This window comes from Microcaecilia unicolor, chromosome 7 (assembly GCF_901765095.1).
Source record: "Microcaecilia unicolor chromosome 7, aMicUni1.1, whole genome shotgun sequence".
NCBI lineage: Eukaryota > Metazoa > Chordata > Amphibia > Gymnophiona > Siphonopidae > Microcaecilia > Microcaecilia unicolor.
Window position 1 is genome coordinate 26,246,409 of NC_044037.1, and position 23,325 is coordinate 26,269,733.

At 48.1% G+C, this 23,325-nt stretch overlaps 1 protein-coding gene across 2 annotated transcripts in view; it reads left to right on the forward strand.

Annotated features, from left to right (window-relative positions):
• THOC2 (THO complex 2) overlaps positions 1–23,325 on the forward strand; it is a 272,468-nt gene that overhangs the window by 222,269 nt on the left and 26,874 nt on the right. For both annotated transcript variants that reach the window (XM_030209899.1, XM_030209900.1), the window contains exon 34: positions 9,738–9,875. In XM_030209899.1, coding sequence (XP_030065759.1) covers positions 9,738–9,875 — 138 coding nt within the window. The remainder of the gene's footprint in view (positions 1–9,737; positions 9,876–23,325) is intronic.

Sequence of the window (23,325 nt, forward strand, 5' to 3'; positions counted from 1 at the left end):
CTTTTTCTGCATCAATGGACAGCAAAATAGTGAGGACTCGATGTATCCAGGCCCACTGAGTAACTTGTAGTAATGATCTAAGATTATCAAAAGTTTGTCTGTCAGAGACAAATCCAGCTTGATCCTCATGAATCAGCCATGGATAATCTACAAGCCATAATTTTAGTAAATATTTTATAATTGGTGTCAAACAGTGATATCGGTCTATAAGACCCACAATGAGCTGAAAAACTCTGAGCAGCAATGATGCTAAATATAAACTAAATCTTTTGTGAAAGTTATTGGAAAAGCCATCCCATCCAGGTGCTTTATTAGATGGCAGATCTTTAATGGCCCATACAAACTCCTCTAGATCAATTGGCTTAGATAATTATCGGCCTCGCCAACTGTTAGAAAGAAGTATACACTCCAAATATGCTGAGATATCCTTGTGCGGAGGTGTATGCTTGGGTTTATAAAGGGTGTCCTAGTATTGAAGAAATCAAGCATGTATGCCCTGCGTTGTAGTAGAGGCTATCATATTCTCCTCAAAGATTGAACAGATATAATTGCGTTGACCCTTTGGCTTAAGATTCTATGCCAGTAGCCTACTGGATCAATTTCCAAATTCAGAGTGCACTTGTCTAGCTTTTTATAACTATTCTGATATCGCAGCCATTTGCATTTAATTAAGCGACAGATGCAAGGCATGTAATTGTTCAGCACAGGCCTGATTCCCTGTGTCAGACTTTAATACCAGTTCCAACTGTGCAATCTACTGATGCAAGTTCAATTCTCGAGCTACTCGAGATTTTCAAAGATGGGCTTGCAAAGCTATGTCGGCCCCTCATTACCACTTTAAGACCTTCCCAAAGAGTTAGAGGATCCATGGCATCAATGTCATGCAATTCTGTATAATCCTTGAAATGTTTTTCTAAGGCAGATACAAGTTGGGGATCTAGCAAAATAGCAACATATGTGCTAATAGCGTTGTCCCATAGAACCTCATCCCAAAAGAAAAGTGAAAAGAACTGGTGCATAATCAGAGCAGGTATGTGTGTGGATCGTCACTGAGTGCACACCCCGTAAGCATTCACAATCACCCAACCACATATCAATGCGGGAATAAGTGTTATGTAAGGGAGAAAAATGGGTAAAATCCCTTTCAGTGTATCATGTTGTCGCTACAAATCAAATGAACCCCAACAACCCAAAAACTATTTACTACTACTACTATTTAGCATTTCTATAGCGCTACAAGGCATACGCAGCGCTGCACAAACATAGAAGAAAGACAGTCCCTGCTCAAAGAGCTTACAATCAGACAAAAATAAAGTAAGCAAATCAAATCAATTATTTAAGGTGTGCTCTCTCTCTATGTCTATAGTATACCCCTTTAGCACTATTGTCCAACTTAGGGTCAATGGTAATGTTAAAATCACCACCTAAGAGTTAATGCCCATTTGCAGCAGGGTGTGACCCAAACCATCCAAGAAAGCATCCTGTCCCTCATTAAGGTCAGTGGAAAAGAGAGGGTCCAAAATACACCAAATAGACAAAGCAGTGCAAAGAAACACAACTAGGGCTTTCAGGAGTAGGACAATGGGAGATTCTTTATTAGAAAGACTTGACACACAGGCTGTGTTTCAGTGACTCTTTGCCTGCCTCAGGAGTCACAAGAATTTGCAGAGTTCTGTATAAAACAGTAACAGGTATGCCACTTAGAGGGCTTATCACTATGATGCAGTCCTGCTGTTAATAACAAGTGCACACTTAGATAAATATCTTGGTCAAGAGAACGCGAAAGATAGTGGCGGCTTTTCTAACAGTGTCTTTCATGTTTTGTTGATCAAGATATTTATGTCGCATGCACTGAGAGCATACACTTGCTATTAACAGCAGGACTGCATCATAGTGATTAGCCCTGTTAGTGGCATACCTGTTACTATTTTATACAGAACTCTGCAAACTCTTCTTTTTTTTTTTTCTTCATATAAACAAGATCAATACAATATCCAATACTTCAACTTAATGTACAGTCAAAATGCGTTGTTGACAACAAATACTACACAAACCCCCCCAACTCCCCCCCCGCTCCCTACCCCACTACTACTACTACTATTTAGCATTTCTATAGCGCTACAAGGCATATGCAGCGCTGCACAAACATAGAAGAAAGACAGTCCCTGCTCAAAGAGCTTACAATCTACCCCCCACCCACCCTTCCTCCAGGGTAACAGCAGTCGGGCTCAACAGTTCAAACCGAAGGAATCCTCCACCTTATCAAACAGAGATCCCTCTCCAGTCCATATATATTGTCCACACTTTGAGAAATCTTACCATCTGTCCCCGCTTCACAGCTGTCATTTTAGCCATTAAACAACAGTAATCCACTTTTTTAAAGACTTGATCCAACGTAGGGATCGATGTTTGTTTCCAGTATCTAGCAATTAAAATACGTGCTGCTGTTACTACATGAGAGAGAATACCATGAAATGAGCGACGTATGCCCTCCACTGGTATGTTAAGTAAACAAAGCTCCTGGCTCGGCGTAATTGCTATCCCCAGCTTAGTGTGGAGGTGTGCTATTAAGTCTGTCCAGAACTGCTTTATGGTCGGGCAGTCCTACCATATGTGCCAAAATGTACCCCGGGCTCCACAGCCCCGCCAGCAAGTTGAGACCTCCGTGTGAAATATACGTGATATTCTGTGGGGGGTGAGGTACCACTGGAATAACATCTTGTACCCATTCTCCACCAGAGGTGTTGCCACAGAAAAATTCAATAAAGTTTTATATATACGGGGCCATTTATCCCGCTCATAATGGACGGATAAAAGAGTCTCCCATTTATCAGTATATTGGGACAAGGGGGAAGTTTGATGTAAGAGCGCTTTATAAATCCTGGATCTGCAAACTCTTCTGACCCTGAGGTAGGTGAATAGTCACCAGAACATGTCCCGTGTCTCGTCTTTCTAATAAAGAATCTCCCATTGTCCTGCTCCTGAAAACCCTTGTGCTTTTTGCTCTGTTTTGTCCCTCATTAGGAGCATGTACACACAGAAAAGTATAAATACTATCTCCTAGCAACAATTTAACCAGCAAATGATGGCCTTCCTTATCCTAAGAAACCTTCTTTATATGCCGTGGATAATTTGCTGAGAGAGCTATCAAAAGCCCCCTGGTCTTATGCTGTGAGCAATTAGAAGCAAAAAAGATATTTGAGTATTTCCCATGAGCTACAAAATGCTCTTGGGCAGGCTTTAAGTAAGTCTGTTGGATGAAGGCCACATCCGCTTTTAATCCGGTCAGTTCTTTAAACATAAGTCTTAACCTGGGGTATTTAATTCTTGTACCTTTAAAATGAGGCAAGTGAGAGGCATATCGGAAACAAATCAGGATAAACAATTTTACAAAAGAAAACAAACTAAACATGCAAAGTTAAATCCCAAAAATATACCTGTCCAGGTCTTCCAAAGAAAATAAGGGAAGGTAATGAAACAGGAAAATAAAAAGAAAGACTCATAACACCACTGTGTCCCCACAGAAACCCATCTCTTCTCCCCCCCCCCCCCCCCCACCTCCAAATCCTAAGTTCTTTTAGAGGCATGGCAATTCAAAACTTGACTGTCCAGTGGATCCAGCTTCTGCCTATTTTCTTTATCCATGTGAAGTTTTTCTCCTCTTCCTTTTCCCTCATCTCATCTCCTTCCTCACTCTTCCCTTCCCTCCATCCATGTCCAGCATTTCTTCTCTCCCTTCCCTCTCCTCTATCCACCCGTGTCCAGCAACCCTCCTCTCCCCCCTGCCCTCCCCTCCATCTACCCATGTCCAGCAACCCTGCTCTCCCCCCTGCCCTCCCCTCCATCTACCCATGTCCAGCAACCCTCCAGCCACCCATACCCAGCGATTCTCTTTGCTCCCCTGCCCTCCCCTCCAGCCACCCATACCCAGCGATTCTCTTTGCTCCCCTGCCCCCTCCAGCCACCCATACCCAGGGATTGTCCTCTCTCCCCTGCCCCTCCCTCCAGCCACCCATACCCGGCGATTGTCCTTTCTCCCCTGACCCTCCCTCCAGCCACCCATACCCGGCGATTGCCCTCTCTCCCCTGACCCTTCTCCAGCCACCCATACCCGGCGATTGCCCTCTCTCCTCTGCCCCCCCTCCAGCCACCTATGCCCGGCGATTCTTCTCTCCCCTGCCCCCCTCCAGCCACCCATGCCCATTGATTGCCCTCTCTCCCCTGCCCCCCCTCCAACCACCCATACCCAGCGATTGTCCACTCTCCCCTACCCCCCTCCAGCCACCCATGCCCAGCAACTCCCTTCTCTCCCCTGCCCCCCCTCCAGCCACCCATGCCCAGCAACTCCCTTCTCTCCCCTGCCCCCCTCCTCCAGCCACCCATGCCCAGCGACTCCCTTCTCTCCTCTGCCCCCCGTCCAGCCACCCATGTCCAGCGACTCCCTTCTCTCCCCTGCCACTCCCTCCAGCCACCGAGGTTGTTCAGCGAATTCTTCGGGGCAGGCAATCTTGCCTGCCCATTGCCAGATCGCTCTTCAAAATGGCCACCGAGACTTACGAGGGCAGCCTCAAAGACTTCAGCAGAAGTCTCGTGAGGCCGCTGCTGGACGTCTTGGCGGCCATTTTTAAAGAGCGATCTGACAGCGGGCAGGCAAGACTGCCTGCCCCGAAGAATTCGCTGGACAAGGGAGGTGAGGGACCCCGGACCCTGTAGGAGGAAGGAAGGAGAGCCAGCTCGCCCTCAGGAACAACCAGCTCGCAAGTCGGTAAAAAATTTAACAACCGGCTCGTGAGCCAGTGTGAGCTGGCTCCAGCACACCACTGCTCATGCATCACATAATTTTTTTTTTTATTATTTGTTAAATAAAACACACTACAAAACTTTTTATCACTGTATTCCAGACATATGTATAAACAGTAGGGAGGTTATATAGTTTATGGAAATAACTGTTGGGGCCGGAGATGAAGTAAGAGAAGTGTTTCAATAAACTAAAACTAAGGGGAAAGGCCTCCCACCCTGATATATCCAAGCCCTTCATCTATCATATCCCTTTCCAGTATTCCCCTTTCTCTACTCCCTACCCCCACACCTGCCTAAACACCGTAATACTCCCAACCTACGGGGATATAGACCCACACTCACCATGTCAATGTGGCTGCCGTTTTTAAGCTGCAGCAGGTGTGAGTGGTGATTGTTCCTGTCTCTTTTACCCACTGGACCACCATGGAAGTGAAGTTAAGCCCAGATGGTTCACTCGGACATGAAGGAGGTTTTAGTTGGGAGAAGGTTTGATCCACTCTGGTGGATCCTCTTCCACTTCTATCCCACTACCAATCGGTGTACCTCAGGGTTCTGTTCTCGGTCCTCTCCTGTTCTCCGTCTACACTTCTTCCCTTGGCTCTCTGATATCATCGCATGGCTTTCAATACCATCTCTACGCTGATAACTCCCAGATCTACCTCTCTACCCCCGAAGTCTCAACCAGCATCCAGACCAATGTATCAGCCTACCTATCTGATATCGCTGCCTGGATGTCTCAATGTCATCTGAAACTTAACATGGCCAAAACCGAGCGTCTCATCCTTCCCCCTAAACCCACCTCTCCTCTCCCCCCTTTCTCTATTTCTGTGGATGGCACTCTCATTCTCCCTGTCTCATCAGATCATAATCTTGGGGTCATCTTCGACTCCTCTCTCTCCTTCTCTGCTCACCTTCAGCAGATTGCCAAAACCTGTCGTTTCTTTCTCTATAACATCAGCAAAATCCGTCCCTTCCTCTCTGAGAACTCTACCAGAACCCTTATCCACACTTTATCACCTCTCACCTAGATTATTGCAACCTGCTTCTCACCAGCTGCCCACTTAGCCATCTCTGTCCTCTTCAATCAGTCCAAAACTCTGCTGCGTGACTCATTTTCCGCCAGAGTCGCTATGCTCACATTAGCCCTCTCCTCAAGTCACTTCACTGGCTCCCTATCTGTTTTCGCATTCAATTCAAACTTCTCTAACAGACCTATAGGTGCATTCACTCTACCGCTTCCCAGTATCTCTCCACTCTTGTTTCTCCCTACGTCCCACCCCCCTCCGTTCTGTGGATAAATCTGTCTTGTCTGTCTCCTTCTCCTCTACTGCTGGTTCCAGATTCTGTTCCTTTTATCTCGCTGCACCTCACGCCTGGAATAGACTTCCCGAGCTTGTACGTCTGGCCCCGTCATTGGCCATTTTCAAATCCAGGCTAAAAGCCCACCTCTTTAACGCTGTTTTTGACTCCTAACCACTACTCACTTGCCCTGTACCCTTTTATCCCCACCTTTTTAATTCCCTTACCTCTTAGTTGTTCTGTCTGTTTGTCTGTCCTATTTAGATTGTGAGCTCTTTGAGCAGGGACTGTCTTTTCATGTATGGTGTACAGCGCTGCGTATGCCTTGTAGCGCTATAGAAGTGATAAGTAGTAGTAATAGTAGTAGTAAGGTTTGGGAGGGGGTTATAATGTGAAGAGCTGACTTCTATGGTTGGGGGTATTGGGACATGTTGGGAGGAGTCTTCTATTGTGGGAAGAGGGTTTTGGTGGGAGGGGAGAATATGGGCTGCTACAGGCTGGTAGCATGCGGGTGCTGGCTGATAATTCAGTGCCGGTGCTCACATAAGTAAGTTGACGTAGTACTAATTTTTGTGTGGTCCTATCCACCCACTTAGCTATGCGAGCATGTGTATATATTTAACTCATATTTTTACTGAAAAACACAAAAACATGGCATTATAAAGCATGCCGCAAAGAGAGCATATTCAGTCAAATATATACAACATAGACAAACCAGTCCTAACAAAAGCATATACAGATTCAGTCTCCTTCCCTCCAAACCCCACCCAACCATTCCCCCCCCCCCCCAACCAACTGGAATGGTGGGAAAACACAATCCATATGCTTAACACACAATCCATATTCTAAACAAAAAACTTATCTAGATAAGTTAAGCACTCTACTATGTGCCCTAGGGGTTAAAGTGTGCCAGATTCGCTCCCAGGTTCTCTGAAAACAAAGGCCTTTAGGTGAGGTGATATCTTGAATGTCAAGTCTTTGCATCTGCAAGAGGAGCATGCCACGTGTATAACTGGTGACGACTCCTCGATGCTGGCCCCATAATGCCCCTTTTCTGTCTATTTTCAAGATGGCCAGTTAGTGCTGATATTCAGCCCAATTAAGTGCTGCTGAATATTAGTGGCTGGTCTGCTGGCTTGAATCGGTATGAATGTTGACCCCCTATATTGCTAAGAGCTAAGTACTGGCTGATGAAAGTGCCCTAATTAGACCCTCTATCCTCCTAATTGGCTTAAAAAGCATATTAAACGAAGATAAAGCCTGGAGTAGGTGAGAGTTGCATGTAGTAGGTGGGAATCATATTCTAAACAGTGCACAACTTAGCAGTTTAAAAGGAAGTCTAACTGTTTTTATAATCAAATTTTAAACAGAGACTTCACCTTTTGAATGTTAATTTTAAACAATTGCGCTCATCTCCTCCCTGCCAAAACTCAGCTTGTCAATCTTACGGAGAGTATGAGGAATTCCCAGAAAACATTTGATTTGGGGGTCCTTATACGTGGGACCTATTTAACCTGCTTATTAATGGAACAAACAGACTGGTGTTTTCTATGGACAGCAGATTGAATCATATATACCTTCCCACTTCCTTTTGAAGTTCAACTTTTTAAATATATGCTTGGATAAATAACTTGGTTTTTTTTTTTTTTTGGGGGGGGGGGGGCTCCTGCTTCTGCACAGCTGAGTGTAAACATATTTTTTAGTGGCTGAGAGCCAGATGCACTAAAGTCATTGTTAGAGCCGTTCCCTACCGAATTCCATAGCGAATCGGTAGGGAACGGCTATGCATCAAGGAAAGGGAATGCAAATGAGCTACTCATTGTAGCTCACTTGCATTCTCTATTCCATTGTAAAACAGAGCAGCAAAGCGTTACGCTGGCTGCTGTGCGCATACCAAATACCTGAAGGCGCTGTGCCGCTCACCCCCCCCCCCCCCCGCCTCAATAATAAAAACAAAAGTGCAGTTGAGGCCGGCCATCGAAAAAAGCTGTCCATTTTCACCGTCATTCCGCCCCCCGCCACAATAATAAAAACTAAAGTGCAGTTGAGGCTGGCCATCGAAAAGAAGCCGTCTGTTTTCACCGTCATTCACCTCCGCAATAATAATAAACGTCTTTTTTGGCCGTGCTTCCACTCAGCTGAGAGACCTGGAAGTCTCTGAGCCAATCACAGTGCCTTATTCTCTGTTGTTCTAGAATTACTATGTTATTCTTTTCCTTGAATGTTGTAAGCCACATGGAGCCTGCCTCAGAGGGATTTTGTGGGATATAAGTGTTCACAATAAATAAATAAATAAATTATTGCGTCCGGGGAGGGGGGGGGGGCGGAATGAATTTTTATAGCGTTTTTTCATCAGTTTTCAATCCTGTGCAGCCCCAAAGAGAGGTACAGACCTCTCGTTAGAGTTTCCAGTGTTAAGGCAATCGGAAAAGCTTAGTGCATCTCATTACAATAGGGTTTCTACACAATTTGCTCATCTGCATTCCGTTTTTGTTAGCTGCTACCGTCGTTGTAAAATGGCTTTTAGTACATGCCAGGGTTTACAACTTGCTCGTTAATGGCTCGTTAGGTTTAGTGCATCTGGCCCTAAGTGTAATCTAGATTCTCACTCTTGTCAGAGAGCACAAATTATAGGTACATAACTCTGTCTATGAGTATCAGTTCAAGATTTAAGGAAAAAAATTTATCTTTAATTCAGTGTTTGATTTTATATTGAACCCAGTCATCTTGGAATATAATGAAAACTTGTCCTGTGATGATTGCCCTACGGGACATTTTTAGCATTTCCTTCTAAGGGAAACAACATGCAAGATATATTTGGAAAGGCACGTTTATAAAAACTTTATCTGCCTAAATAACATTTAGGTTTTAGAATTTGAGTATCGAAATTATGATTTTTATTATGAATTGGAAGCAGTTTTAATAATGTATATGTTATAAAGCTAAATAGTTTGCTGTTAATTTCTTTGTGATGAGCATCTGGACCAGTGATTGGTATAATAAACCTGGCCAAAATGCAGAGATAGGAATTGTGCCAGTGAGCAGTAATGGCCAGTATGCCCACAGCTGTAAAATGAGTGTTAACTATGTCAAGGCAGTTCTAGAGCAACAGCACCTTTTAAAGTATATAAAAGATATTTTTGTTCCATTTCTAATGGTGAGAGTGACCTCCAAGTTGGGCAATTTTTGTTCACTAACTTCAATTAATCTTCCAAGGCATTAACTACTTGGAAATGTTGGATTCTTAGGCTGTTAGAATCTAATTATGATTCTTAGGCTGTTAGAATCTAATTATGGTATAGTAAAAATTGGAAATCTGTGTTTTAGGAATTGCAATTGTGTCCAAGCAACTCATTTGGCAAACAAAGCTGTTATTGTCAGTCACTCTGTTCAGTACAATGTGATCAAATGTTCCTGTGTAGAAACTTCCGATGCTACCCTTGTTCAGTTTTTGTTAGCTGTGTATTTGTGACTAAAAGTATTTTAAGTGCTTACAAATAATGTGATTGCTTAGTAGTTAAGCCACTGTAAATACTTAAAAAAAATTATATGTACCTTCTTTGTGTTTGAATCTCTAGTGTACAGATTCTGTTGACAATTGAATTTTACATATGCACTGTATTGCATTCCTTTAACAGCACTACCCTAACCATACTGCTCCAACACTGTCCAAGAGCAAGGAGAGAGAAGTGGACAAGAAAGATTTGGATAAATCAAGGGAAAGGTCACGAGAGAGAGAGAAGAAAGAAGAAAAGGAAAGGAAGGAAAGAAAAAGGGTTTGTGACATATTTATAAATTGCTTTGGAAAGTTAATATATTCTTAGCACTGCTTTCATCAATCTGTAATTTATGCTGGCATCAGCAGGAGTCTTGATGGAGCTCTGAAGTGCTGCCCATTATAGGTAGAAGTGACCTGCTGTTGGGGCAACTCTTCATTTGTTCTCTTCATACTTGAAAGGTCGCTATTTAAGTGCTGATTGATTCTTTGCTATGTTTTAATCTTCTCCATGAGTAAATGTCAAAAATGTTCCGGTGCAGTATTACACTCTTTAAAGTATACAGAGCTCCCTATCACCTTCATGTAAGAATCTTTCAGATTTAGATATTGTTCAAGATTGGATTTGGAAAGTGAAGAAGAGATCAGCAGTTCAGTTGTATCAGAAGAGTAAAATTGACCATAACTTGATTCATAAAATAGCTTGTAGAATTACTTGAACCAGTTTTGATAGTTTGCCTTGCTGTACAGCATCATAGAAAATAATCTCATGATGTTACAAAGCAGATACCTTGTTGGGACTTAATTTGAATTAGTCTTGGAACTACAGTTCATAATATTGGCATTTCACTTTTTGAAGTCTTATTCTCTAAGACAAAAGTGGAAGGGGAATATATAATAATAAACATCAAATATCTAACAAGCTTCAAAAAGGTACCCGAGTGTAGAATTTTTTGTAGATTGATAAGTTCAGGGACAGGTGGTCATTATATGAAGTGAAAGGGAGGGAAACTCAAAAAGAATGTGAGAAAATACACAGAATATGGACGCATAGAACTGGACTTTTAGTATAGAAACAAAGAAAATGATGGCAGATGATAACATTATGGTCTATCCAATCTGCTCATCCATACCAACTATTAATTTTGACTATCCTTTCCTCTCCTTTAGAGATCCTCTATTCTTGTTCCATGCTTTCTTGAATTCAGATATAGTCCTCTTCTCCACCAATTCCACTGGGGGTGGGGAGGGGAATTCCCTGCATCTGCCATCCTTTCCATAAAGAAGTCTTCCTTGTCATCAGCAGCAGATGAATCCATTACGAATGGGTTGTGCCCACCTACCAGCAGGGGGAGATAGAGAACACTGAAAACCATAGTGCCTCTAGGACGGCTAGCTCCATCTGCCTCTCAGTATTTCTCTATCTCCCAGCAGGGTTGGACGCAGCTTATTCAGCTCCTTCAAGATTCTGCCTGGGGTGGCTCCTGTGCTTTTGCCAGTTGTAGCAGGGGTGTTGTGGCTAAGTGGGGCCCACTTTAAAGGCACATAGGTTCGCTCTTTCCCTGCCTTACCCTCCCCCCTGTGTGGATGCAGGCACATAGGTTCGCCCTTTCCCTGCCTTTCCCACCCTCTTCTGCTTCCGTAGTGCCTCTGTAGCTGTTTGCCACCAACTTTCCTTACAGCGTTAAAAAAAAAACAAAACCCCATGCTTTTCAGCGCTACTATTTCTGAGACTTTTCCTGACTGTGCAGCGTGACCGGAGCTCGTGGACTTGGTCCTTGGCGGTAAGAGCGGTACTCAACTCCTCCAGGGAGGGCCCGCGGACGGCGTTCCGATCGGGGTGATTTGGGCGCAAAGCCGCCATTTTGAATTTTATTCCGCCGTTTTTCGGCGATGGCTGCTGAGGGAGTTAAGCGCTGTTCCCATTGTGGCAAGCGCAGATCAGCAGCAGGGCTCTGTAAAACGTGCTGTTTAGACGGTAGAGCCAGTACGAGCATGGCGAGCGATGTTGATTCTTCCCTCTCGATAGAGCTGGCAGCGGGCACCATCTTGGAAACGCCGCATGGCTCGACCCCCGCGGTTGCAGAGAAGTCTGAGAGCAAAGGGGGGCCTCGGGCTGAGGCTACCAGAGGAACTCCGTTCCCCGGGGCTCCTAATTCGGAGACGGGAGGTCAGGGTGAGTTTTTCTCCCCCGAGTTTGTGCTTATTTTTCATATAGCCTTCATACTACTACTACTACTACTACTAACTAGCATTTCTAAAGCGCTACTAGGGTTACGCAGCGCTGTACAATTTAAACATAGGACAGTCCCTGCTCAAAGAGCTTACAATCTAAAAGACAAGAAAACAATCTAAAGACAAGTGAACAATCTAGAGGACGAGTGAACAGTTAGTCTGATAGGGTGGATAGATTGGGGTATTTTATATATCTCGAGTGGTTAGGCGCCGAAGGCAGCATTGAAGAGGTGAGCTTTAAGCAGAGATTTGAAGATGGGTAGGGAAGGGGCATGGCGTATGGGTGAAGGAAGATTGTTCCAGGCATGGGGTGAGGCAAGGCAGAATGGGCGGAGTCTGGAGTTGGCAGTGGTGGAGAAGGGTACTGAGAGAAGGGCTTTGTCCTGTGAGCGGAGGTTACGGGCGGGAACATAGGGGGAGATGAGGGTGGAGAGGTAGTGAGGAGCCGCGGACTGAGTGCATTTGTAGGTAAGGAGGAGGAGCTTGAATTGTATGCGATAACTGATCGGAAGCCAGTGAAGTGATTTGAGGAGAGGGGTGATATGAGTATATCGGTTTTGGCGGAATATAAGACGTGCAGCAGCGTTCTGAACTGAATGAAGGGGGGATAGATGGCTGAGTGGGAGGCCGGTGAGGAGTAAGTTGCAGTAATCAAGGCGAGAGGTAATGAGAGCGTGGACGAGAGTTCTGGTGGTGTGCTCAGAGAGGAAAGGGCGAATTTTGCTGATGTTGAAGAGGAAGAAGCGACAGGTCTTGGCAGTCTGTTGGATATGCGCAGAGAAGGAGAGGGAGGAGTCGAAAATGACTCCGAGGTTGCGGGCAGATGGGACAGGGAGGATAGGGGTGTTATCAACAGAGATAGAGAGTGGAGGAAGAGGAGAAGTGGGTTTAGGAGGAAAGACGAGGAGCTCGGTCTTGGACATGTTCAGCTTCAGGTGGCGGTTGGACATCCATGCCGCAATGTCGGATAAACAGGCCGATACCTTGGCCTGGGTCTCCACGGTGATGTCAGGTGTGGAGAGGTATAGCTGGGTGTCATCAGCATAAAGATGATACTGAAAACCATGAGACGAGATCAGCGAGCCCAGGGAAGAGGTGTAGATTGAGAAGAGAAGGGGTCCAAGGACAGATCCCTGGGGAACTCCAACAGATAGTGGGATGGGAGTGGAGGAAGATCCATGGGAGTGTACCCTGAAGGTGCGGTGGGAGAGATAAGAGGAGAACCAGGAGAGGACAGGGCCTTGGAACCCAAAAGAGGACAGCATGGCAAGAAGTAAATCATGGTTGACAGTGTCAAACGCGGCGGAAAGATCGAGGAGGATGAGGATGGAGTAGTGACCTCTGGATTTGGCCAGGAGCAGGTCGTTGCAAACTTTAGAGAGTGCTGTTTCTGTCGAGTGCAGAGGGCGAAAGCCGGATTGAAGTGGATCGAGGATGGCATGAGAGGAGAGAAAGTCAAGGCAGCGGCTGTGAACAGCGCGCTCAAGTATTTTGGAAAGGAAGGGTAAAAGAGAGATGGGGCGGTAGTTGGAGGGGCAGGTAGGGTCAAGTGAAGGTTTTTTGAGGAGAGGTGTGACAACGGCGTGCTTGAAGGTGTCAGGGACAGTTGCAGTGGAGAAAGAGAGGTTGAGGATGCGACAGATGGCGGGGGTGACAGTATGGGAGATGGTGTTGAGTAGGTTGGTGGGGATGGGATCAGAGGAACAGGTGGTGCATTTCGAGGAGGAAAGAAGGCGGGAAGTTTCATCCTCGGTGATCTCAGGAAAAGAGGAGAAAGAGACCTGGGTAGGTTGGTTGATGGAGAGGGTTAAAGGGTGAAGAGGAGGTGGTGGCTTGGTCGTGAACTCAAGGTTGATCTTTTGCACTTTGTCGCGGAAATAGTCGGCCAGTGATTGAGGAGAGAGAGAAGGGGGAGTAGGAGCGGGGGGCACTTTTAGGAGGGAGTTAAGGGTGGTGAAGAGACGACGAGGGTTGGAGCTGAGAGAATTGGTCAATTGGGTGTAATAGTCCTGTTTTGCACGGAATAGGGAGGAGTGGAGGGAGGATAGCATGAATTTGTAGTGGAGGAAGTCTGGAAGGGTACGAGATTTCCTCCAGAGGCGCTCAGCGGATCGGGTGCAGGAGCGAAGGTAACGGATGCAAGGAGTCAGCCAGGGCTGGGGATTGGTGCGCTTTGTGGGACGGGAGATGGATGGCGCAAGGGTGTTCAAAGCAGAGGAGAGAGCGGTATTGTAGGCGGAGACCGCTTTGTCGACAGTTTCGGAGGACATGATGGAGGGGAGGAGATTAGAGATAGTAGATGATAAGGTGGAGGGGTCAATAGCCTGGAGGTTCCTGGAGGTGGTGGTTAAAGTTGGACGGGGTGGAGGGGGGGGGTGAAGAAGTGTGAATGTGATCAGGTGATGGTCGGAGAGAGGAAGAGCTGAGACGTGGAAATTGGAGGGTGAGCTGGAGGAGGAGAGGACGAGGTCAAGACAATGGCCGTCACGATGAGTAGGGGTGGTGGAGCACAGCTGGAGGTTGAAGGAGGATGTTAGGGTGAGGAACTTAGAAGCATGGGGGTCGGATAGGTCATCAGCATGTACGTTAAAGTCTCCGAGAATGAGGGACGGAGATGAGGGGTCAAGAAAGACAGAGAGCCAAGCATCAAAGTCGGTAAGGAAGGAAGGGAAGGATTTATCAGGGGGGCGGTAAATGACTGCCACTCTGAGTGGTAGCGGGTAGAATAGCCGGATGGAATGGGCTTCAAAGGATGAGAAGCAGTGAGACTGCGGTAGGTGGAGGGGTTGGAAACTACAGGAGGGTGAGAGTAGTAGCCCAACGCCTCCGCCGCGGCCAATTGGGCGGGGCGTGTGGGAGAAGAGATAGCCTCCATGGCAGAGGGCTGCAACGGAGGCAGAGTCTTCCGGGGAGAGCCAGGTTTCGGTTAGGGCGAGCAGTTGAAGGGAGCGAGAGATAAAGAGATCGTGGGTGAGAGGCAGTTTGTTGCAGACTGAGTGGGCATTCCACAAGGCGCATGAGAAGGGGAGGGAGGAGGGGGGAAGGAGGGGAATAGAGACGAGATTGGAGACATCCCGGGATCGTTCGCAAGGATAGGACGGGGACAGGTGAGGGGGACCTGGATTAGGGTTAATGTCTCCCGCGGATAGCAGGAGGAGGAGCAAGAGAGTGCGGAGGAGGGTGGGGGAGGTTGGGCGACGAAGGCGACGAAGACGGGGTGTACTGAGGAGGAAAGGGGATGGGTTAATGGCAGGAAGGAAGTGCCGAAGGTTGAGAGCCAGGAAGGAGGGGGGACAAGAGGGATGGTAAGGTGAGGGATGGAGGTGAATAGGGTATTGCGGTGGCGGGCAGGGTGGGAGGGCAGCGAGTAGTTCTAATGGTAGACAGTGGGAGTGGGGGGGAAAGGAGATTAGGAAGGGACAGGGCAAGGAAGAGAACATGGACAGGGGCCATAGGTGGTGACTGAGGTGTAACAGGTGACAATATAGTGACTGAGGTGTTAAGCAGTTAACAGGTGTTAATGGGTGACTATGTAATGACTGAGGTGTTAAGCAGATAGATAGGGCTTGAAGCTAGGTTTTGGGTTGGCGATTAGATAAGTCAATGGCTGATAAGCTAGCAGGCAGGTAGGTAAGTCAATGGCTGAGAGGCTCGCAAGCAGGCAGGCAGGTTACTCGATGTGTTAACAGTCAGATGGATTGGAGCAAGCCGGAACAAGCTGAAGCAAGCAGGAACAAGCCGGAACAGGCAGGTACAGATGGACAAGCTGGAACAAGCAGGAACAGATGAACTGTGTCAGGATGAGCAGACGGACAAGCTGGGATCAGGAAGACTGGAACGAGCTGGGATCAGGAAGACTGGAACGAGGTGGAACACGCTGGAGCAGAAGAATTGGAGTAAGCAAGGAGAGGCTGGGTCAGGCAGGCTGAAACACACTGGAGCCGATGGACAGCAAGGGGAAGGCTGGATCGGCAGCTGAAACTAGCTGGACACGCTGGATCCGGTGGACAGGGGCAAGCCGGAAGAAGCTGAATCAGGCGGACTGGAACACACTGGAGCCGATAGACTGGAAGGATCAGGCGGGCTGGAACAAGCTGGGCTCAGGAGAACTGGAACGAGCTGGAACACGCTGGCTGGATCAGGCGGGCTGGAATACGCTGGAGCCAATGGACTGGAACAAGCGGGCTGGAACACGCTGGAGCCGATGGAGTGGAACAAGCGGGGGAAGCTGGGTCAGGCGAACTGGAACAAACTGGGATCAGGAGGACTGGAACAAGCTTGAACACGTTGGGGCGGATTGACTGGAGCAAGCAGGGATTGACTGGAACAAGCTGGAGTGGGCTGGATCAGGTTGGAATGGGCTGGAACAAGCTGGAGCATTAGAGCAGGAACGAGCTGGCACACGGGCTGGAACAAGCTGGAACAGGCTAGGCCAGATGGGCTGGTATAAGCTGGATCAAGTTGGAGCAGAAGACAGCGGCACCGCAGGACTGGAACACGCTAGGACAAGCAGGTGCAGATGTACTGGGGCAAGTAGGAACAGCCGGACTTGGACAGGCAGGTGCAGGTGGACTGTAGCAAGTCGGAACAGACGGACTAAGCAAGCTGGAACGGATGGCCTGGATCAAGTTGGAGCGGATGGACTGGAACAGGCTCAGGCAGATGGGCTGGAACAAGCTGGAACAGGCAGGAGTAGGAGTAGCAGGGCCCGAGTAAGCTGGAACAGACAGATTGGGACAAGCAGAAGCAGGAGGGAGCAGAGCAGCGGGCTGGAGCAAGCCGGGTCGGAGCAGGCTGAAGGGCCAGAGCAAGCCAGGACAGAGGGCAGGCGGCAGACAGGCAGGACCAGAGCCAGTGAGGGCCACGGGACATGAACATGAGGTCCTAGGGAACAGCTGCCTGTGGACACCTGGCTCCCCAAGCTCCCACGTCAGCAGGATTAACACCAGGGCCAGCTGCCCAGGTCTCCTGGCTCTCAGATGGGCTAGGGAGAACGGCTGCCACGTGGACGCGTGGTCCCGGCCGCCCTCCGCCGACTCACCACCCTACCTCAAACTCCCACGCTGTGCCGGTCACCAGGCAGCGGAACGAGACGGCTGCCACGTGGACGCGCGGTCCTGGGCCGCACAGCTTCGAAAAGAGCTGTGCTGCAGGTGTCTGACACTGCGTTCCTACCTGGTCCCCCTCCAACTGATGAAGGCCCGGGGCTGATGTCAGAAGTGGATGCCCCTGAGCGTTGGATGCATGCTAAGCATAGACGGGTAAATTCCCCGTCGGAGAGTGGTGCCTCTATGATCTGGTCAGAGCTTCGGCTAAACAGATGTCTGTGGCGGTGTCCGCCCGCCGCCTTCTATGGCTACGGCATTGGGTAGCTGACATGGCCTCTAAGCAAAGGCTGGTGAAGTTGCCCTTTCGGGACCTTCTGTTATTTGGAGAGGAGTTGGAGAAGATTGTTAAAGACCTGGGGGATGCTAAACCCCAGCGGTTACCTGAGGATAGGCCGCAGCCTTCTTCCAAGGGTCAAGTGGTTCCGTCCTTCTCCTCCAGACCTCGCTTCCGTGAAGCTTGAAGGTATCGCCCGGGGCGCTCTGCTGGGTTTACTCAAAGTGCCTGCTTTCAGCAGAGGAACTCCTTTCGCTCGGACAAATGCTTCGCAGCGGCAGGCTCAAGGCCAGGAGTTTGGGGCCATCCGCCACAATGATGGGACGCCGGTCCACTCCTCCTTTGCAGCTGTAAGAGGATGCCTTTCCCTCTTTCTCGAGGAGTGGACCAAGATTACCTCAGATCAGTGGGTACTGGATCGGATCAGAGAAGGTTACCGATTGGAATTCGGTGCCCTGGTGAGAGACGTGTTTGTGGAGTCCCGATGCGGCACTGCCGTCAAACGGGCAGCGGTAGAGGAGACCTTACAAGTCTTGTTGCACCTTGGAGCAGTGATTCCCCCGTGCCTCCCGCCGAACACGGCTGCGGTCCCTACTCCATTTATTTTGTGGAGCTGGAGCTTTTCGGCCCATTCTCGACTTAAAGAAAGTCAACGAGTCACTAAAAGTGCGGCATCTTCACATGGGGAAACCCTGCGCTCCGTCATTGCGGTGGTACAGCCAGGAGAATTCCTCACGTCACTGGACCTAAAAGAAGCTTACTTGCACATTCTTATATGGCCCCCGCACCAACGGTTCCTCCGGTTTGCGGTGTTGGGAAAACATTTCCAGTTTCGGGCCTTGCCTTTTGGCCTCGCCACAGCTCCCCGAACCTTTTCCAAGGTAATGGTGGTAGTAGCTGCTTTTCTCAGGCAAGAGGGTATCCGGGTTCACCTGTACCTCGACGACTGGCTCATCAGAGGGGACTCGGCAGAAGAGAGTCATTATGTAACAGCCAGAGTGGTCTCAGTACTGCAGTCTCTGGGCTGGGTTGTCAATATACCCAAAAGTCACCTGACCCCCTCTGAATCTCTAGAATATTTGGGGATCCGGTTTGACATGGCCTCGGGGCTTGTCTTTCTTCCTGACCAAAGGCAGTGCAAGCTTCAGAATCAGGTCTGTCTGCTCCTGAGGATGCCTCGCCCGCGAGCTTGGGACTTTGTCCAGCTGTTGGGGTCGATGATGGCCACCTTGGAAGTGGTGCCATGGGCGAGAGCGCACATGAGACCTCTGCAGATTACCCTGCTTTAACGATGGTCTCCTATGTCCCAGGATTATCAATGCAGATTCATGTGGCTCCATGCGGCCCGGCTCAGTATGGCGTGGTGGCTTTCAGACAGCATTCTGCGGCGAGGAATGCCTCTAGTGCTTCCCGATTGGTGCCTGGTGGTAACGGATGCCAGCCTGAAGGGCTGGGGAGCACATTGCCAGGGAAGCTATGCCCAGGGTCTGTGGACACCTGAAGAAGCAGGGTGGTCCATCAATCGCTTGGAACTGAGAGCGATATTCTAGGCTCTTCTAGCCTTTCACAAGACTCTGGAGGGACTGGCTGTCAGAGTTCTGTCGGACAACACGGCAGCAGTGGCCTACATAAATCGACAAGGCGGTACTCAGTGGCAAGCACTGGCCGCAGAGGCTGCTCAGGTATGCCACTGGGCCGAGCTACATCTGCAGCTTCTGTCAGCAGCTCACATAGCAGGTCAGAGCAACGTGCAAGCCGATTTTCTAAGCAGGTATCAAATTGACCCTGCGGAGTGGGAACTGGTAGACGAAGTGTTCCTTCAGATCTGTGCCAAATGGGGAACGCCCGTAGCGGATCTTATGGCCTCAAGCACGAATGCCAAAGTCCCATCCTTTTTCAGCAGACGGAGAGATCCGCGCTCGGCGGAGTTGGATGCCTTGGCTCAACCCTGGCCCCGGGCCTCCTGTATGTGTTCCCTCCTTGGCCCTTAATAGGGCGACTCCTCCTGCGAATACGGCTGCATCAAGGAGTGGTGATCCTCATTGCCCCGGATTGGCTCAGGTGGCCGTGGTATGCGGACCTCCGGTGGATGCTGGTGGAGGCTCCCCTTCCCTTGCCTCTGGTACCGAACCTGTTGATGCAGGGCCCGGTGACCATGGAGGATCCATGCCGCTTTGGTCTTACGGCATGGCTATTGAGAGGGCGCAATTGAGGGACAAGGGCTATTCTAACAAGGTCATCTCCACTCTTTTGCAGGGCCGCAAGCATTCCACTTCCGTTGCCTATGCTCGGATCTGGCGCCAGTTTGAGGCTTGGTGTGTTTCTAAAGCGATCACACCCATGCGGGCTTCTGTCTCGTCGATTCTTGACTTTTTGCAGGATGGTATAAAAAAGGCTTGACCTACAATTCCCTGCGTGTTCAAGTGGCAGCCTTGGCATGTTTTCGAGGGAAGGTCGCTGGCCTCTCCCTGGCTGCGCACCCGGACATTGCACGGTTTCTTAGAGGGGTGCTTCGGCTCTGTCCTCCCGTGCGGCCTCCTTGTCCGGCTTGGAACCTAGGGCTAGTATTAAAGGCTCTTCAGTGTTTGCCCTTCGAGCTGCTGAGGCGAGCTTCGGAGAAGGATGTGACTGTAAAGACAGTCTTTTTGGTGGCCATTACTTCGGCGAGATGGGTGTCTGAGCTCCAGGCGCTGTCCTGTCGAGACCCATTTCTGCAATTCTCAGAGTCCGGAGTTACAGTACGTACAGTGCCTTCCTTCCTCACTAAGGTGGTTTCAGCGTTTCACCTAAACCAGCCTATTTATCTGCCCTCCTTTACTAGGGAGGAGTTTCCGGAATATTTTGGGCAGTTGCACCTTCTGGATGTGCGCAGGGCTCTGTTGCAGTATCTACAGATGTCTAATGCTTTCAGGACCTTTGATCACCTTTTTGTATTGTTGTCAGGTCCTTGGAGAGGGTCTCCAGCGTCTAAAGCCACTATAGCCCGTTGGCTTAAAGAAGCTATTTTTTCTGCATATCTGCTATCTGGCCGGCCTCCGCCTGACGCCTTTAAGGCACATTCCACAAGAGCAATTTCTTCCTCTTGGGCTGAGACGGGTGCACTCTCTAAGAGATATGTAGTGCAGCTACTTGGGCTTCTAAGCTCTCTTTTGCCCGTCATTACAGGCTGGATGTGGCTGCCAGGAGGGACGCGCTTTTTGGAGCACAAGTGCTTGCACGTGGTGTGGCTTGTTCCCACCCTATCTAGGGATTGCTTTGATACATCCCATTCGTAATGGATTCATCTGCTGCTTGATGACAAGGAAGGGAAAATTAGGTTCTTACCTTGGTAATTTTCTTTCCTTTAGTCACAGCAGATGAATCCATGATCCCTCCCTGATTGACTCTGTTTTGTGTTCAGTTTTTCCTGCAGACATGTTCCCTCATTGGGAGAAGGTGGAAAACAGTCTTCAGGATTTCTGTTTACTGTTCTGTTACAGGAGGTTGAGTTCGTCCCTTCCTTTGTGTTATTGCTCCTGTTCTGGGGCGTTCGTTCGCTGTGAGGAAAGTTCGTGTTATGCTACTTTGCGGTTTAACACTGCTTTGGAAGCTTCAAAATACTGAGAGGCAGATGGAGCTAGCCGTCCTAGAGGCACTATGGTTTTCAGTGTTCTCTATCTCCCCCTGCTGGTAGGTGGACACAACCCATTCATAATGGATTCATCTGCTGTGACTAAAGGAAAGAAAATTACCAAGGCAAGAAACTAATTTTCCCTTTCTCTAGATTAGTGGTTCCCAAACTTTTAAGTTCACTGCACCCTTCATGTGCGAGCAAGTTTTCATGGCACCCCCCGTGGCCACACAGGTCTCCATCTTTTTCTCTGCACAAATATAACAGTGCTAGGGTGTCCTTACAACTAGCCCCTCCAAATGACACACTGATTACAATTTATAACAAATTACTACTCTACCTATGAAAAGTTATTCAGTTATTATACTTCCTCTTTGTACATCTGTATGCTGCTCAAGCCAGAATGCTTAAAAAATATAAGTGAGATTAAATAAAATATGCTACCAACAATAAAGAATGACAACTTGGATTCAGCAGCTCATAGGTTTGCTTGCTTTGTTTTGAATGGGAAGGGAAACAGAGACTGACCTATTGGCTCAACTTTTTGACTTCATCTGGTCTCCTGTTTTCATCCAACCTCCTTGGCAGTTGCCTCTGTGAGTCCTGAAGGCCATCTACTCCGTGTCCCCAGTAGCCATGACAAAAAAAAAAAAAAAGAAGCAAGCATGGGGCCCCAGCAGCCTTAAGGCATGGGCTTGGCTCTGCTGGTCCTCTGCCCCCGCTGACGTCAGCTTCCAGTTCTGGGGGCAGAGGACCGGTAGAACTGACAGCACGTGCTTTTGAAGGCTGCTGCAGCCCTGAGGTCGGGATTTGCTGCTGCACCCCAGAGAGTTCGCTGCGGCACACAGTTTGGGAAACACTGATTGCTCCCAAGTCTTTCCCTTTTTACTTTTCACCTTCATCCTATGACCCCCCCCCCCCCCTCCTTCCAGAGCTTACTTTCAGTTGCAAGAGAATGGCCTTCTGTGTATTTATACCACAGAGGTATTTAAATGTCTGTTATCATATCTGTCCTCCCCCCCACCTTTCTTCCAAAGTAAGGTTTTTAAGTCTTAATGAAGACCACTTGCCATTTTAGTAGCCGCCCTTTAGACTGACTCAATCCTGTTGATATCTTTTTGGAGGTGTGATCTTCAGAACTGTACACAGTACGCTAAATGGGTCTCACCAGAGACTTATACAGAGGCACTATCACCTCCTTTTTCCTACAGTCCATTCCTATTCCTGTTCACCTAAGCATCCTTCTGGGATTTGGTGTTGCCTTTTCTATCTGTTTGGACCCTTAAGATCATCGCATGTGATTATCCTCGGACCTATACGTCTTCACAGAAGTACTTCACCCTCTATACTGTACTACTGTCTTGAGTTTTTGCAGCCCAAATTTATACCCCTGCATTTTTTTAACTTAACATAACAATGCACAAACAAAGCACAATACCAAACCATTGGTGGATGCATATTGATTCTTCTGTGCATCCACTCCATCTTACCCTTCCTCCCTCCCTCCTTCCCTCAACCCCCCTCCTTAGTACTCCCATATATATATATATATATATATATATATATATATACGTCTAGAAAGACACACATACGTCTAGAAAGTCCCAAGCTGGGTAATAATGTGTATGGTGCCTGCAATTCTCCAGAAGACTTTACTCCCTCCTCCCCACCACCAGGAACTATAAACTGCCCCACACAAACTAACTGCTCACCCTATCTCGCACCTATGGAATAACACCTGATCTCTTCTGGGCAAAATTCTGTTATACCTCAAGGGGGTGTACCACGAATACACCTTAACTTCCAGTAATACTGCTGCCCTAGTTTATCCTCATACCGTCATAGCTGTGTACCTATAGGGGCCCTCTGCTCCTCTCCCTCTCCCTAGATCCCTCTCTTCATTCTGCCATAGCAAATGCATCAAAGGAGAGTTATCCTCCCCCTCCTCTAATGCTACCCATTGTTTAATGTTTTGGGCTTGCCAAGCCAAGATTGCCCACAGCAGAGCAGCCTGGTAGTAATGCCTAACACTAGTCACCACTAATCCATCTTCCATTCTTCTCATCCACGTAACCCCCCTCATCACTCTAGGATGCTTAGCAGCCCAAATAAACCGAGAAAATTGGAGTATTGTGTTCAGTTTTGGAGGCCTTATCTTGCTAAGGATGTAAAAAGTGACAAAAATGGTATGGGTTTTATATAGCAAGATGTACATAGAGAGACTTGCTGACCTAAATATGTATACCCTGGAGGAAAAGAGAAACAGGGGTGATATGATACAGACATTGAAATATTTGAAAAGTATTAATCCGCAAACGAACATTTTCCAGAGACGGGAAGGCGGAAGAACTAAAGGACATGAATTGAGGTTGAAAGGGGGCCGGCCCAAGAATAATTTCAGGAAGTATTTTTTGACCGAGAGGGTGGTAGATACCTGGAATTTCCTCCCATAGGAGGTGGTAGAGATGCAAACGGTAACAGAATTCAAAAATGCATGGGACAG